At 64.0% G+C, this 14293-nt stretch overlaps 1 protein-coding gene across 2 annotated transcripts; it reads left to right on the top strand.

The window, feature by feature from the left end:
* Nucleotides 758–13651, top strand: TMEM9 (transmembrane protein 9). Of its 2 annotated transcripts, XM_018060839.1 has the most exons (6): nt 758–844; nt 1284–1387; nt 2385–2476; nt 6104–6212; nt 7489–7617; nt 12802–13651. In XM_018060839.1, the coding sequence occupies exons 2-6, from the start codon at nt 1322–1324 to the stop codon at nt 12940–12942; spliced, it is 537 nt and encodes a 178-aa protein (XP_017916328.1). In that variant the 5' UTR covers nt 758–844; nt 1284–1321; the 3' UTR covers nt 12943–13651. The 2 variants fall into 2 exon arrangements, with proteins under 2 accessions (XP_017916328.1, XP_017916329.1); XM_018060840.1 differs by lacking the exon at nt 758–844 and having other exon boundaries at nt 910–1387.

Here is a 14293-nt window from a genome sequence, read left to right as displayed (position 1 = left end):
CCCGCCCCCCCCCCCCACTCTGGAATCCCAAAATAGGGACTGAAAGGGTCTTTGCACCCAACCAAAGCATTTCGCAGACAAGGAAGTTGAGGGGGGAGTGTCTTCCAGGTTCACACCACTACTTGGTGGATGAGCAGGGCCAAAGCCCAGGTGTCCACACCGGGGGCGGCGTCCCAGACTGGGAGAACGCCTCTCTTTCCTTTGCTGCTGGACCGAGCTCAACCCTGCCCCTCAGCGGCCCAGAAGTCCACCGCCCACCCTCACCTCCCGCACACCCTGCCCCTGCCTGCGGGGTCCAGAACCCGCACAGGGCAGGGGACAAGGCTGGGGGCTGCGGGGCGCACCCTTCACGGGTCCAGCCCCCGCTCGCCGCCCTGGTCCCTCCTCCTGTGGGAGAAGGAAGGGGTGGGCCGCCTCTGCAGCAAAGATGCGACTCAAGTAACATTTCCGGATTGTGAGTGCGGAGACAGCCCTTGAATCTGCTTTTATTGTTGTTATTTATCAAGTCCTTTCTCTATAAAACGGCAAGGCTGAACAGCCCAGATCCTCTCCAGAACCTCGGCTTTTAAATACCGCAAGGGACGCCCTCGGCGGTGGAACTCTGCTGCCGCAAGGAGGCCAGTCCCCTCCCGCTGCTCTTTCGCTTGGCCGACGCTCCCTTTTCCTGTTTGGTCGGGTTGAGAAATGCCTCCCTCTCCCTTGCGCGGAGCCTCGGCGCCCCGGCGGAGGCGGGCCATGTTGCCTTGGAGACAGCCAGGTAGTGTTGAGCGGTCGCCCCCGCAGCCAATAGAAGAGTGAGGGGCGGGGCCAGCCGAGTCTTGTGCCGCCGCGGCGGGGCTTGCAGGTTAGCAGGGGCGCCTTGGGGGAGGGGTCGCAGGGGCCGCGGGGTCGCGGGGGTCCTGGGGTCCCGGGTCCGCGGCCTGGTCGTGGGATCGGGGCTCGGAGACTCAGAGCCCCAGGGTCTCCTCCGCCCTGGGGGAGGAGCCGCGGGCGGCGATGGGGGAGGGGGGGAGACGCGAGGCAGGGGTCGCCCGCCAGCCTCGTCCGGGAGACCCGAGGCCCTCCCTCCCGCCCAGGAGGCCCCGCCGCCGAGCCCGCCCGGTGGGCAGTGGGAGACCGAGGCCCGGGCGAGAGGGAAGCGCCTGAGCGGCCGGGCTTGGCAGGCCCAGGACCCCAGGCCCAGCCCCCGCCCTCTTCCCGTGCCGGAGCAGGCCGGTTCGCTCCGGGGCCGAGGGTGCCGTGTGTTCATCCGCCCCTCCGCCGCCCGCGTATTTCTTTTCCAGGTGGGGGATCTTGCCGGCCCCGTGAAGGCCCGAGAAGCATGAAGCTCCTGTGTGTGTTGGCCGTGGTCGGAAGTCTGCTGGTGCCCCCAGCCCAAGCAAACAAGGTGCGGCGCCCATGCACAGCCAACCTTGCCTGCGCCCCGGCGTCCCGGAGGAGGGTGGAAGGGCTGCTGCCCGAGCCCGGCCCCTCGGTGCCCTGCGGGCCGTGCCACGGTGGGGGAGTGCTCTCTCGGGCCTAGGCTGCAGGCCCCTGGGGAGGGGTGGTCTGCGGGGCCCACGTCTGGATCTGAAAGGCGCAAGGTGGAGTTCCAGCCAGGGTCCTGTGTTTGGGCAAGTTGTCTAGGCTCTCCGTACCTGTCTTTGCTCTTGGAGGCCTATGGGCTGGCACCGCTGTACAGGGAGCTTCCAGTCGCCTAAGGAGTAGGTGTAATGTAAGGAGTGTGAAGTTTGTGCAGGGGCAGGTTTCTGGGTGAAGAGGCCCCACCTCTGAGCAGGGATTGGAGATCACTTTCATTCTTTAGGGTTAATGGCCTGGAGCTGGGTTTGAGTAGGTCTCTGGAATTTGAGATTGTGAAAATCACTGAGGCTTTTAATCTGAGTCTGTGGTTTGCTTCCAATTCCTCTGGTCAACTCCTGACTGGAATGAAAATTCTGTGTTGTCTCTGACCTGTTCCAGATAGGGAGAACTTCCAGAGGGTTTGCTAGAGTGTTTCCACGGATACGTCTGCTTTTTGGGGTCCACCCCAGCCTTCCCCTTCCCTCATCCTTACCTAAGAAGTTGGAGGTAGGGTGGGGAGAAGAGGCCAGCCACTAAGGCTGCTGGACCCTGGTACACACAGGTGTGAGGGCCTGGGCAAAGGGCTGCCACCTTGCTTGCCCCTCCCCGAAGCCGTGAGTATCATTTGCAGCCCCAGACAGTTTCTTGAGGACCCCGTGGTATAGCAGCCTTCCTCCAGATGTCAGTCCTGCTGAACCCGGGCCTGGGAGAAGGTCAGGAGCATTCATGCGGTCACTTTACGGAAGAGGGAACTGAAGGTTGAGAGTCTTGCTAGAACTTGAAGCCAGCGGCCCTGCCCACCTGACCCGTGACTTCTCTTGCAGAGTTCTGAAGATATTCGTTGTAAATGCATCTGTCCACCGTATAGGAACATCAGCGGGCACATTTACAACCAGAATGTGTCACAGAAGGACTGGTAAGGCGTTGCCCAGGCTGGCCCTTGAGGTTGTGGGTGCTGACTGGGCCTTGTGGACCCCCAGAGGATAACCTCGCTTCCCCATTTCCACGGAGAGCCTTACAAAAGAATATTTTGTCCCTGGTCACACATTCGATTGGAAATAAGATCCAGAAGTCTTTAAGTCTAGCTGAGGGGTTCCTGGCCCGAGGAGTGGATTTTGCTTTGATTTGGGTGGGTGTTCACGTCTGCAGAATGGTAACGTTGGGAGAGAGAGGTTTTAGGGTCACGTATGGTGGGAGTTTTCTCGAAGCTCTGTTAGCTGTGTTCTTCGGTGCCAATGTCGTAACCACCTTGTGAGGCAGTGCTCCCATTCTAACTTTAGAGACAGGCTCAGAGAGCATGTCCATTCCACTCCTGGAGTCTCGAACCCACTTCCGGATGCCTCACTTCAAGAGAGGGAAATCAGTAAACATTCACTCAGAGAAAGGAGGCCCACTTGTTGAAGGGAGGTTTCAGCATGCTGTCCTGGGAAGAGTGGTTTAAGGAACTGTAGGAAAGGAGAGGCCTTCGGGGCACAGGTATCTGAAAGGGCGGGGGTGGGGGTGGTGAGCTGGGGGGAACCTCTGTGTGATGCGTCAGGACTGGGTCAGTGAGGCAAGTGCCAGGGGACCAGATTTCAGTGTGGTGTGAGGGGCCTCATCCGGGCTATGTCAGGAGCTGGGGCACCTCGTCCTGAGGGCTCTGAGCACAGGGGCCTGGGCCAGGTCCCTGTGGTTGGGGTGCACTCACATGGGGGGCAGCCCAGGACCCCCAGGGGGCTTTGAGAAAATGAAGAGTACCAGCACCCCCTCCCTTGAGATTTTTGGGTTCTTCTGGTTGTTCCCAGCTTTACTGAGATAAATCAGACATACGACGTCATGTACGGTTTCGACGGATGGGGACTTGATACACACATATTGTGGAGTGAGGTTAGATAATGCCTCCGTTGCCTCGCAGGGTTGCCGTGGGGGGGTTGGGGGGAGGTAGATCATTTAGGATCTACTCTCTTAGCAGCTCTCCTGTGTATATAATACAGTGTTGTTAACTGTAGTCACCACGCTGGACAGTTGATCCCCCTCTTCCGCCCCCCACCCGCAAAAGATTTGGATTCAGTGACTGTGGCTGTGGGGGGTGAGGCATCGCAACTGTGGCGCAGTGCCGTGGCGCAGAGAGTGCGTGGGGATCTGAACCCATCCCGCCAGTCCTGAGTCGTCGGTGTGTGATTTTCTGAGACCCATTCTGGTCAGATGCAGACCCTGGATCCAGCCTGCCCGCCTTCAAACATAGCTCTGCTCCTTGTTCACTGGGAAACTGGTTACCTAACCCCCAGTTTACTCCGTTTCCTCGTCTGTAAAGCGGCGGCGGTATTTTGAGTGTTAAAGGAGAGTGTGCGGGGGGCTGTACGCATGCTTGTGCGGTGCCTGTACAAGTATAGCATTCAGAACGAGTCCTGGCGCGTGGTGAGTGCTCTACAAATGCTGGCGGATAGTAACGCACGCTGTGGCAGTCTGAGCAGGTAGAGGCGACTTTCCAGACAGAGCGTATTGTAGAAAGGAGTGTTTATTAAGCGCAAAGAGCAGAGATGATGGGGGCACTGCAAGTATAGTGGGCCAGCCTTCTGACACACCAGGGAGAGGCGATGCCTTTTGTGGGTTGTCATCATTGTTGTTAAGTTGCTAAGTCATGTCCAGCTCTGTGACCCCATGGGCGATAGCCCACTAGGCTTTTCTGTCCATGGGATTCTCCAGGCAAGAATACTGGAGTGGGTCGTCATTTCCTTCCCCAGGGAATCTTCCCAACCCAGGGATCAAACCCGGCTATCCTGTATTGTAGGCAGATTCTTCTTTGTCTGAGCAAATGACATCAGGAATAAATGGATAGACTGCCCCAACCTGACACCAGGTAATAAGGCTACATCCCTCAGGCCCTGGGATGAGAGTAAGGCTTGAAAACACAAGGGTGAATTCCCCTGGAGGACAGGGTCCTACCTGGACCTCTCAGGCTGTGGTTCATCTTCCTAAGAAGTCAGTGGTAGGGGGCTCCAGTTCCATGAAGGCTGGTGGGTGGAAACATGCTGGGACATTAGACCCCAGGGTTCTGGGACCCCGTGACCCTGGGCTGTCACGAGCGGAGCCGTCACAGGCTGCCCGGAGTCCCTTCGGGAGGAGTGGGGCCTGGGCCTGGGCCCCTCGACCCCCGTGCCAGGGCCAGAGGAGCCCAGCTGTGTCCTCAGGCCCTCCCATGGGCCCCTCCGCCGCGGGGGGATGCCTGTGCGCTCCCCTGGTTGAGCAGGTGAAGCCTGGGCGTCTGCACTGTGCAGGCCTGTCTCTGTGTTGCTGGCGCTCTGCCATCTTGTGGGGGTTCCTATCCCTGCAAGGGGCAGAGACCCCGACACCTTCGCCCTGAGGGTGGGTCAGTCCCGGAGCAGCAACTCACCTGAGAAGCTGGCTAGGGCAAGTCTTCCATATTTCTAAAAAGAGAACCTTTTTTCAAACAAATCTGTTTTGGAAACACTGTGTAAAAGCAGTCAGGACTGCCCTCCCTCCAGCCTCCTGCACGGAGGGCCCTAGGGTGCCCCAGGGAGCATAGTTCAGCCTGCTCTGTCTGTGAGGACCCCAGGCCCAGAGAAGTTATGCACATCACCTGCAGGAAACAGAGCCTTCAACCAGCTCGCCCTCTGTGACCCTCTCCCCTAAGGTATTGTAACTGTTCCCCCTAAAGGGACATGTCACGGATTCACCAATTCTCTGGGGGAGAACACATGCCTTGTGGGGAACCCATAAATCCTACTGACCTGCCAGAGTGACCTCCCAGACCCAGGGAGGAATCCAGGCCTGGTAGGCTGGCCTCTGAGATGAGAGGTCCCAGGAGTGATGACCCAGTGCTGGGAGTGGGCATGACCCTGTCTGTCTGTCGGCCCCTCCCTCTGTTGGCCCCTCCCTTGGCGCTGCGTTGAGTTAAGAGCAGGGAGCCACATGCCCAGCATGAGAGCTGGAGTCACGAGGGGTTCAGGTAAAATCACACCACATACTGGACTCTAAGGGGGCAGGGGCAATGGAGGACATGCCATCCCACACTGTTGGTGCCTCTGCCAGAAACCCAGCCCCAGCCTAAGGGGCCCTGGGCAGTTCAGGATAGGCTGATCGATTTCAAGGATTCAGGGCAGAGCTGGAAGGGAGGGCCTAGAGGGCCATCTGGCACTGCCCCTGCAGCTCCCCGGAAGGGTCAGGCCGGGGCACAGTCATGGTCTGCAGGGCCCCTGGATGAGACAGCAGTGGGAGGGGGTGGGGAAGTGGGGTTCAGAGACCTGGAAGGAGGCCAAGTCACGGGTGGGCAGTTGGGTGACCTCATGGGTCAGCTGTGGCTCCTGGTCTGATCTGGTCAGAGGAGGGGCTAGTGGGGGCACTGTCTGCAGCAGGGACAGATCTTGGACCCTCGGGACTGGAGGTGGGGGGCGGTGGAGTTTAAGCCAGTGGGACCCTCACCCGGTGAGTCATGGAGGGCAAGGGCCCTGAGGCTGTGGGTTGGGAAAGGGGTTCTGCCCTCCCTGGGGAACCCTCCCTCCCACCCTGCGCCTGGCCCCCCACAGTCCTCTGTCTGTTGCAGCAACTGCCTGCACGTGGTGGAGCCCATGCCAGTGCCCGGCCACGACGTGGAGGCCTACTGCCTGCTGTGCGAGTGCAAGTACGAGGAGCGGAGCACCACCACCATCAAGGTGCCCGCCCCCCCCCCCCCCCCGCGCAGCCCGCCCCGGCCCCGCGCAGCCCGCCCCGGCCCCGCGCAGCCCGCCCCGCCCCCGCGCAGCCCGCCCCGCCCCGCGCAGCCCGCCCCGCCCCCGCGCAGCCCGCCCCGCCCCCCCCGCCGCCGCCCGCCCGCCCCGCCCCCGCGCAGCCCGCCCCGCCCCCGCGCAGCCCGCCCCGCCCCCGCGCAGCCCGCCCCGCCCCGCGCAGCCCGCCCCGCCCCCGCGCAGCCCGCCCCGCCCCGCGCAGCCCGCCCCGCCCCCGCGCAGCCCGCCCCGCCCACCAGCGCAGGCCCCGCCCCTACACGACCGTGGCCCCGCCCACTCCTTGTTGCCCCGCTCCTGCACAGCCGCGGCCCTGACCCCCCAGCTTCTCGCTTCCTTCTGGAGCCTCACCCCGTTTCGGAGCCGCTCTCCCCTCTGACACCACCGCAGTTGCAGGGGATCCCGGGAGAGGGGCTGGAGACCCCTCCCTCTAATTTTCCCTTTCCTCCTTCCCTCCTGCCGTTTGTTCAGCGGACAGTTTCAGGGTTCCTGTTGTGCCCCGGGCACCATGAGCCGTACTGGGAGGGGAGTTAGCCGCCCTCCGGAGCCCCCAGTCTGGTTAAGCTTCCAGAGCAACAACAAAGCCGTAGGCCTGGCAGGACAGGTTCCAGATGCCCCCTTTACGGCCCTTGAACCCTGTTCGTGTGGGTCACTGGGTGAACTCAGCAGAGCTGGTGGGAGGCTGGGAGAGGCCTGGCCCTGGCCCCTGCCTCTGCTCCAGGCAGACTGTCTCCTCCTGCTCCACCCCTACCGTGGTGAGCCAGGCTGTGCTTGCTGGTTGCCAGTATAAGCACCTCCTGGTCCAGCCAGCCCTTAAGCATATTTCTGTGTGTGCCTGAAGGGTCTGGAAATAAGTGTCAGGAAAGAACCCTCAGGAATTTGGCAGCACTGCTGAGCCCTCCTCGTCTGTCACCTTGGTGCTGCCAGAGGACCCGTGGTTCTCACGGGGTCCCCCCCATCGAGGGCACGGTCTGTGAAGGTGGGATGTGCCGTCTCTGCCTCTCCGTCCGAGGTCTCCTGGCCTGTCTGCAGGCGATGATGACACACCCTGCTGCCTCCCGGAATGCGTGCCTCGGGGCTGCAGGGCCCCAGGGGCGGGCAGCCCGCACAGCTCTGTGTGCGCCCCGGCCTGGTGCCCCGGCCCCTCCCGTGTGGGAGGCCGCACGGCCCGCGGTCCGCAGGGCAGCTGGGTCTCTTCTGCACGCAGGTCATCATCGTCATCTACCTGTCGGTGGTGGGCGCCCTCCTGCTCTACATGGGCTTCCTGATGCTGGTGGACCCTCTGATCCGGAAGCCGGACGCCTACACCGAGCGGCTGCACAATGAGGAGAGTGAGGTACGGGCTCTGCCGGCCCCGCCCCCCCGCAGCCTCCCGGCCCCGTTCACTCTTCTCCGCGCAGCGTTTTCCCTTCTGCAGTGTTTCCTCAGGGAGGGCTGCCCTTTGCCCTCCCGGGCGCAGCGGGCCGCCCTGAGCTCCGCTGACCTGGCGTCAGGCAGCCTCGGCGCACTGGCAGAGAGGGGCAGTGAGCTCGCCCGCATGCGGTCGCTCAGGCCTGGCGTCCAGCTGACAGTGGGCCTGGAGCGGGCTCCCAGAGAGTCAGCAGAGCCCAGGGCGCAGAGGCCTGGCAGCTCTTTGTGGGCGTGGGGCCAGGGCACGCCAGGTGCAGGGCTCTGACAAGGTCGGGGGCTCCTGGCCCGTTCCTCTGGGGCGCGCCCCTCAGGCCTACATAGCGGCACCTGTGCCCAAGAAGGGTGAGGGAGGAGCCTCAGCGTCAACAGGGGGCGGGGCTCAGGACGCCTCAGGCCCTGGGGTCGGGCTGCCATGGGCTGCCTGCTGCTTTGGGAGACGCTTCTGCGTTCCTCCGGGGAGTACTGGGCCATGCATCCCCAGGGAGCTGTACCAGGGACATCTGGTGGTAGAGGGTCCCACTGAGTCTGGGGAGTTAGTGGAAAACGTGGAAAGATGTTTAGCATGAAAGAAAAGCAAGTCCAGGCTAAAGAAGGTGCGTGGGAGCCTTCCTCCAGGGTGTTGCATGGAGCTTGGCCTCAGCCTGGTTTACGTAAAACCAGGGCAGAAGGACCAGATCCGGGAGGTTCGTGCCAGGTCAGAGGGCCTCCTCTCGCAGAGATGGGTGAGCCGGGGCAGGGGGCTCCGGTGACGGGGTGAGTGGTCACTGGGGGCACCAGGCTTAGGCTGCCCCGCCGCTGGCCTGCCCCCCTTGAGAGCGTCCCATGCAGTGTGTGCCCGGAGCAGGAAAGGGCAGGTCCCCACCCAGAAGGTCCGGGGCTGGGACCTCAGGGTGAGGCTCCCTGCCGGGTGGGGCCCTGGTGAGTCCTTGGGCCTCCTGGCCCCTCCAGGGTGCACACCCCCAGCCTCCTGCTGACACGTGCTTAGCAAGGTGGAGCCAGGCCGGGAGGTGGCGGAGCTGGCAGTTGGGTGGTCCACGTCCAGGAGGAAGCCTTGAGAGCCTACCTGGTGATTAATGCGCGGTAATAGCAGCTCTGCTGGGGAGGAGCCCGCGGCTGAGCACTGGGCGATTAGGGGGAGGCGGTAATTGCAGTCCTGGCCGGGGAGCGGCTGAGAGATGGGCGATGATTACACACCCTGCTGCCTCCCGGAATGCGTGCCTCGGGGCTGCAGGGCCCCAGGGGCGGGCAGCCCGCACAGCTCCGTGTGCGCCCCGGCCTGGTGCCCCGGCCCGTCCCGGCCCCTCCTGTCCCCTTTCTCTTCCTCCCGCTGGGCCCGGGTGCTGCAGGTGCCCGTGTGGGCACACAGACCTCGGGCTGAGCCCAGTGGGGTTGCAGGATGGATGTTAGGCGATGGGTGTGGGGGGGCCGGATGCCTGGGGGGCTCCTGACAGGCAGGAGGTGGGCACCTCCTCTTCTCTGAGTGTCAGTGGGCGAGGGCTTCCTGGCAGTGGGGCTCCGGGGTGGGGTGCTCGAGTGCTGAGGGTGCTGGGGCTGAGTGAGTGGGTATGGGGGTGTCTCCCGCTGTGCAGTGCACGTAGGCTCGGGGAGGAGGGCCTGCCAGGCTCAGGCTGTGTGTCCAGGTGACTGGGGTCTGAAGAGCATGCCCCTTGGAAGGATGGGTTCCCCCTGACGCTGGGAGCCAGCCTTCATCCCAAGAGGAGGGAAGGCTCTAGGCCTGGGCAACTCAGTGACCTTGGGGCGAAGGCCCCCCGCCCCCACTCTGGGAGTCAGGGGTCAAAGGTGAGATGGGCGGGTCCGTCACATCCCAGAATGGGTGCCCCTTGGTTGGGTGCCCCATTTCTGTAGCCGGGAGCTCCTGCCCTGGGGCTCAAGGATGAGCAGGAAGGGGAGGCCTTGCCCACTGCCTGCAGGAGATGAAAGCCTTGCTGCCTTTGAAGGCGCCGGCGGGCCTCGGTGGGCCCGGCGCGGGCCGCTGCCTCCCCGAGATTCCAGCGGCATCCAGTAATCCCTGGGCTCAGACGCCCTTTGAAAGGAGGAAGCCATCCTGTTTGCTGGGCAGAGATGGCAAACAGGGGCGCGTCACATGTACAGTTTGGGCCCCTTTGAAGACAGGAGGGAGGGTTTCTGCACTCCGCAGTGTGGGCCTGAGCTTTGAGGGTCCCCCGAGATTGCAGCCTGAGGGGGGGTGAGGGGTGCGGCGGGGGAGGGAGAGGGGCTTGTGGAGGACGACCGTGCTGGCAGCCGGGGACCCTGGCCTCCAAGCAGCCCTCTGCTGGGCAGAGGGGAGCCCAAGATGGGCAGGGCGCTGGCCCGCTGAACCCACTGGGGCAGGGCCAGTGGGCGCCTCGAACGGCTGTCAGCACCTCGCAGCCTGGCCGCTGGAGATGCATGCTGGGGTTGCGGTCACGGGTGGAGCCTGCTCCGCACAGGGCCATCCCGGGGTTTAACCCGGTCAGTTCTCCGAGTCTGAGCTCCTGCCCCAGCGTAGCCGCTGCAGTGCTCTGTGTGTCTCTGTTGGCATCTGCGCAGCCTTGAGGGGGAGACCCAACCCACCGTGTTGGGCGGTGGGGCCCCAGCACGAAGCAGCACCCTGACTGCTGGAGGGGAGGCCTGGCTGCGGGGGGTCACCGGGCACAGTGAGGCCAGAGACCCGGGGCCGGGAGGCCCGCCAGAGGGCTTGAGTGCGGGGCTCCGGACGCGCGGGTCCAGGTCTGCTGTGACCTTGGGCAGCAGGCGCTTGGCCTCCGGAGCCGCGGACGGGCCAGTCTCCGAGCCTGGGGACGGTGCAGGTGACGCACCACGGTGCGCCGGGCACCTGGGACACCCGTCCTGCCGCCCACTTTCCTCCCAGTCAGTGGGGCTCCCCTCTCGCCCTCAGTGCCCAGACGCCCAGCTTTGGTGTGGTAGTACCCATCCGTCTGTCCTGCTCTGGGCGTCTCTAATTCCCACTAATCAGACTGTTTGCAACGGAAGTGCGGAGCTGCTCAGCTACAGCTCTCCCGCTTAGGAGCTGTTTGTCAAGACTTAACGTGAAGGAGAAACCGCGGTCTTGTGAAAATCCCATGGACAGAGGAGCCTGGAAGGGTGCAGTCCATGGGGTTGCTAAGAGTCAGACATGACTGAGCGACTTCACTTTCACTTTTCACTTTCCTCCATCGGAGGAGGAAATGGCACCCCACTCCAGTGTTCTTGCCTGGAGAACCCCAGGGAGCGGGGAGCTTGGTGAGCTACCGTCTATGGGGCTGCACAGAGTCAGACACGACTGAAGCAACTTAGCAGCAGCAGCAGCTGGCTTAATGCCCCGCTCTTGGCTCCCTCTGCCCCCACCAGGACGGGACAGGGGAGCACCTGCTGTGAGGACAGCCTGCCCCGGCTCCCAGAAGGGACGCGAGGATGGGCGGGCAGGCAGGGTGAGGGTCTCTGGGCCCCTGGAGCCAGTGTGGCTCAGGCCTGGGGGGCCTGCCGCCTCTCCTGGTGGCCTTCAGCAGCCCCTCATCTAGATGCCCACACAGAGCCTGGCCCTGAGCCCGGAAGGAAGGGACCTGAACGGTGGCTGTCCCCGGCCCCTGCCTGGGGGCTCCCAGAGTGGGCCTCACGCTGGCGGTTGTTGCTGTGAATTGAGCACTTGTAATCTGCCAGGTGCTGCTAACCACCGTGCTCATTGTCCCTGAGAAGACGTCCTGCAGCGCCGTCCGCCGCGGGGAGCAGGGTCGGAGGACGGTGGTGCTCGGCACTGGGCTCCCGTCAGAGCCCAGGCGCAGAGGCTGGTTTGAGCCCACGGCCGTGCTCCCACCCTGGACTGCCGGGAGCGGGAACACCGAGCTCCTGTGGGTGGCCAGCGCGGCGAGTCCTGACCAGCACCAGAGACAGGGCGCGGGGCAGGGAGTGTCTGCTGCCTCCCAGTGTCGTGTGAGGCTGTGTGTGTGTGTGTATGTGTGCGCTCGCACACACGCATCCTCACTGGATCGCCTGGTGCGTGTGATTCCTGCCGATGGTTTAGTTGAGTTGAAAAAGACCGGCTTTATTAAGCTGGAGCTGGGGAGGTAAGGTCGCTTGTTAGGGACATGCAGCTGCTGAGTGGCTGGGGGCGGAGATCGTGCCCCTTGGGGCCCAGGCCCAGAACCCAGGGGTCCTTAGACGTCGCCTGCTCGGCCCTACGGTCCCGGTCCTCGTCCAGCCAGGCTGAGTGCGCTTCCTCAGGGTCCAGGGCAGGGCTTGGGGGGCAGTGCCCATCTCCAGCTCCCCCGGGGCTGGCCCACCAGCCTCACCCCTCCTGCTGGTGCTCAGCCTGCTGTCCCCTCACCCCCCCACTCCCCACCCCCGGCCCCCGCCTGGCAGCTGCCTGGTGACAGAAGCCGTGCCAGCTCGGGGCATTAGCAGCAGAGTTGCATTTACTGGGCGGCTCTGGGCTTGGAGAGGTGTGCTAATCCCTTAAGAGATGTGTGGCAGGGGATGAGAGGCAGGCAGAGCTGGGGAGGAAATCCCCCGGGCTGTGGGCCTGGCCCTCGGCTCTAATTCCCCCAAAGATCAGCTCGGGTCCTGCAGGAAATGCGCGGGCTCTGGAGCCTCAGAGGCAGAGAGGTGGTAATTAGGGGACCGCGCTGCCTTTGACGACAGCCACAGCGTGAGGGCGGGGGTGGGGGCGCTCGGAGGGGCTCCGGAGGGCACGCAGGGCGGGCCCCCCACGCCGCCTCTGCCAGACACTCTGCTTCCGCGAGTGGGCTGGGGTCCTGGTCCCGCAGAGCAGTCCGGGGGTCTCCATGCTGTCCCTGGCCAGCACGGCCGAGGTGTCCTGCAGCCTGGTCCCAGCCACTGGGCCATGTGCGTGCGTTTCCTCACACGACAAGCTGATTGAGCCTGTGCTGACCAGGTGGGCCTGAGGCTGAGTCTCTGTGCTCCCCTCGAGGGTCAGGGATGCCTGGGGTGCAGCCGGGCCTGGCCCAAGCCCCGCTTCCTGGAGTGGTCGTGTGTCCTATAGCCGTTGCCCCGTGCTGGCAGGGCCCTTGGGGAGGCCGGACTTGAGGGCCACTCTCCCCGCACCCTTTCCGTGTCAGACGTTTTTAACCCCCTGCTCTCCTTCCCACGACAGGACGCCCGCTCTGCGGCCGCCACCTTCGGGCCCCGGGCAAACACGGTCCTGGAGCGCGTGGAGGGCGCGCAGCAGCGGTGGAAGCTGCAGGTGCAGGAGCAGCGGAAGACCGTCTTCGACCGGCACAAGATGCTCAGCTAGGCGCGGCCCCAGCCTCCGGGGCTGGACGGAGCTCGGTGCTCTCCCAGCTCTGTGCCACCCTCCGGGCCTCCCCCTTTAAAGCCCTGGGCAGCTTCATTCTCTCCGTCTTTCGAAATGTCATGCTCAGCTGGGTGATCCTGAAGTGCGCTGGTTCCCCACTCAAGGCGGTCTCAGGGTGGAGGTGGGGGGACCACAGCCAGCCAGGGCCCTTGGGGCTGGAGCAGGCCTGTCTCCTGGCTGGGCCCTCCCCACCCCAGCCTGCGCACCACCCTCCTGGCTCCAGACCCTGGGGGCTGGGTCATCGGGAGCTGCCTCCCGACCGGACCCCCCAGCCCTCAGGACGGCCCTGCCAGGAGGGCTGGGTGCTCAACCCACTGGTCCTCAGGGCCCCTGGTTGTGTTCCAGCTTCTCCCCTCATCCTCTTCTCACATTGACGAGGGTGGGCAGAGTGCAGGCCCCTGCCCACTCTGCCTGGGCCCCTGCTCCCACCTCAGGAAGCCAGGCTGTCCCCCCCAACCCCATCCCTGCCCCACAGGCTGCAGTTGCTGAGCCATTGGTGGGACCACAGGACCCCGAGGCCACACGGTGGGCCCCGGCCCCTGGGCCCCGGTCCTCAGATCACCACTTGTCCCTGAGTTTCAGCGTCCCCGTGCATGGAGACCGCTGTCCTGTTACTCGCTATCATTAAATTGTCTTTTTTTTTCCCTCACTTTGTGGATTTCAAGAGATTCTGAGAGCTCAGTGTTTCACAGGCGGACCCGGGAGGGGCCCGGGCAGTGTCCTTGGTGGCCCTGGGGCTGGACGGCCCTCGGGGCGGGGGTGGGGTGGCCGCTCCTCTCAGGCTGTGTCCCCGCAAGGAGCAGGGGTGGGCTGGCCCAGGCACTCTCCCGAGTTCCTGAGTCTCCTGAGTGAACAGCATCTGATGTTACCTTATAGATGCCGTGCCCGCCTGAGAAGCCGCTGTTCGCCGTTCAGTCGCTAAGTCACTGAGACCCCATGGACTGCAGCACCCCAGGCTCCTCTGTCCACCACGTTTACCCAAATGAAAACCAGCTGGTGCTCAGGAGCGGGGCCTGCAGGGGAGGCCGCGCCCCGGGAGAAGCTGCCAGCACCCCCGGGGCCGAGGCACTGCCTCGCATCCTGGACGTGCGGTGAGGGGCGTGTCCGGCAGAAACGACCTGGAGGCCCATGGGATCTGTTTGAATTTACCCCCGTCGGGTCTGCCTGGGTCAGCGTCTTGAGCCTGGTGTGGAGCCCTGAGCCGGGGTCTTGGCGAGGTGGGTGTTCCAGTTGGCAGCGATGTGCCCAAGCTCAGAGCCAAGTGCAGGTACCGAGGGGTGTGGGTTGGGCG

The sequence above is a fragment of the Capra hircus genome, chromosome 16 (genome assembly GCF_001704415.2).
Source record: "Capra hircus breed San Clemente chromosome 16, ASM170441v1, whole genome shotgun sequence".
Taxonomy (NCBI): domain Eukaryota; kingdom Metazoa; phylum Chordata; class Mammalia; order Artiodactyla; family Bovidae; genus Capra; species Capra hircus.
The sequence above is the reverse complement of the archived record's forward strand: the minus strand, read 5'-3'. Positions and strand labels throughout refer to the sequence as shown.

Bases quoted from the DNA above. Each gene is read 5' to 3' on its own strand.
- TMEM9 (XM_018060839.1), top strand. From the start codon at position 1,322: ATGAAGCTCCTGTGTGTGTTGGCCGTGGTCGGAAGTCTGCTGGTGCCC. The intron at 1,388-2,384 runs GTGCGGCGCCCA...CTTCTCTTGCAG, and splicing joins CCCCAGCCCAAGCAAACAAG to AGTTCTGAAGATATTCGTTG. The intron at 7,618-12,801 runs GTACGGGCTCTG...TTCCCACGACAG, and splicing joins TGCACAATGAGGAGAGTGAG to GACGCCCGCTCTGCGGCCGC.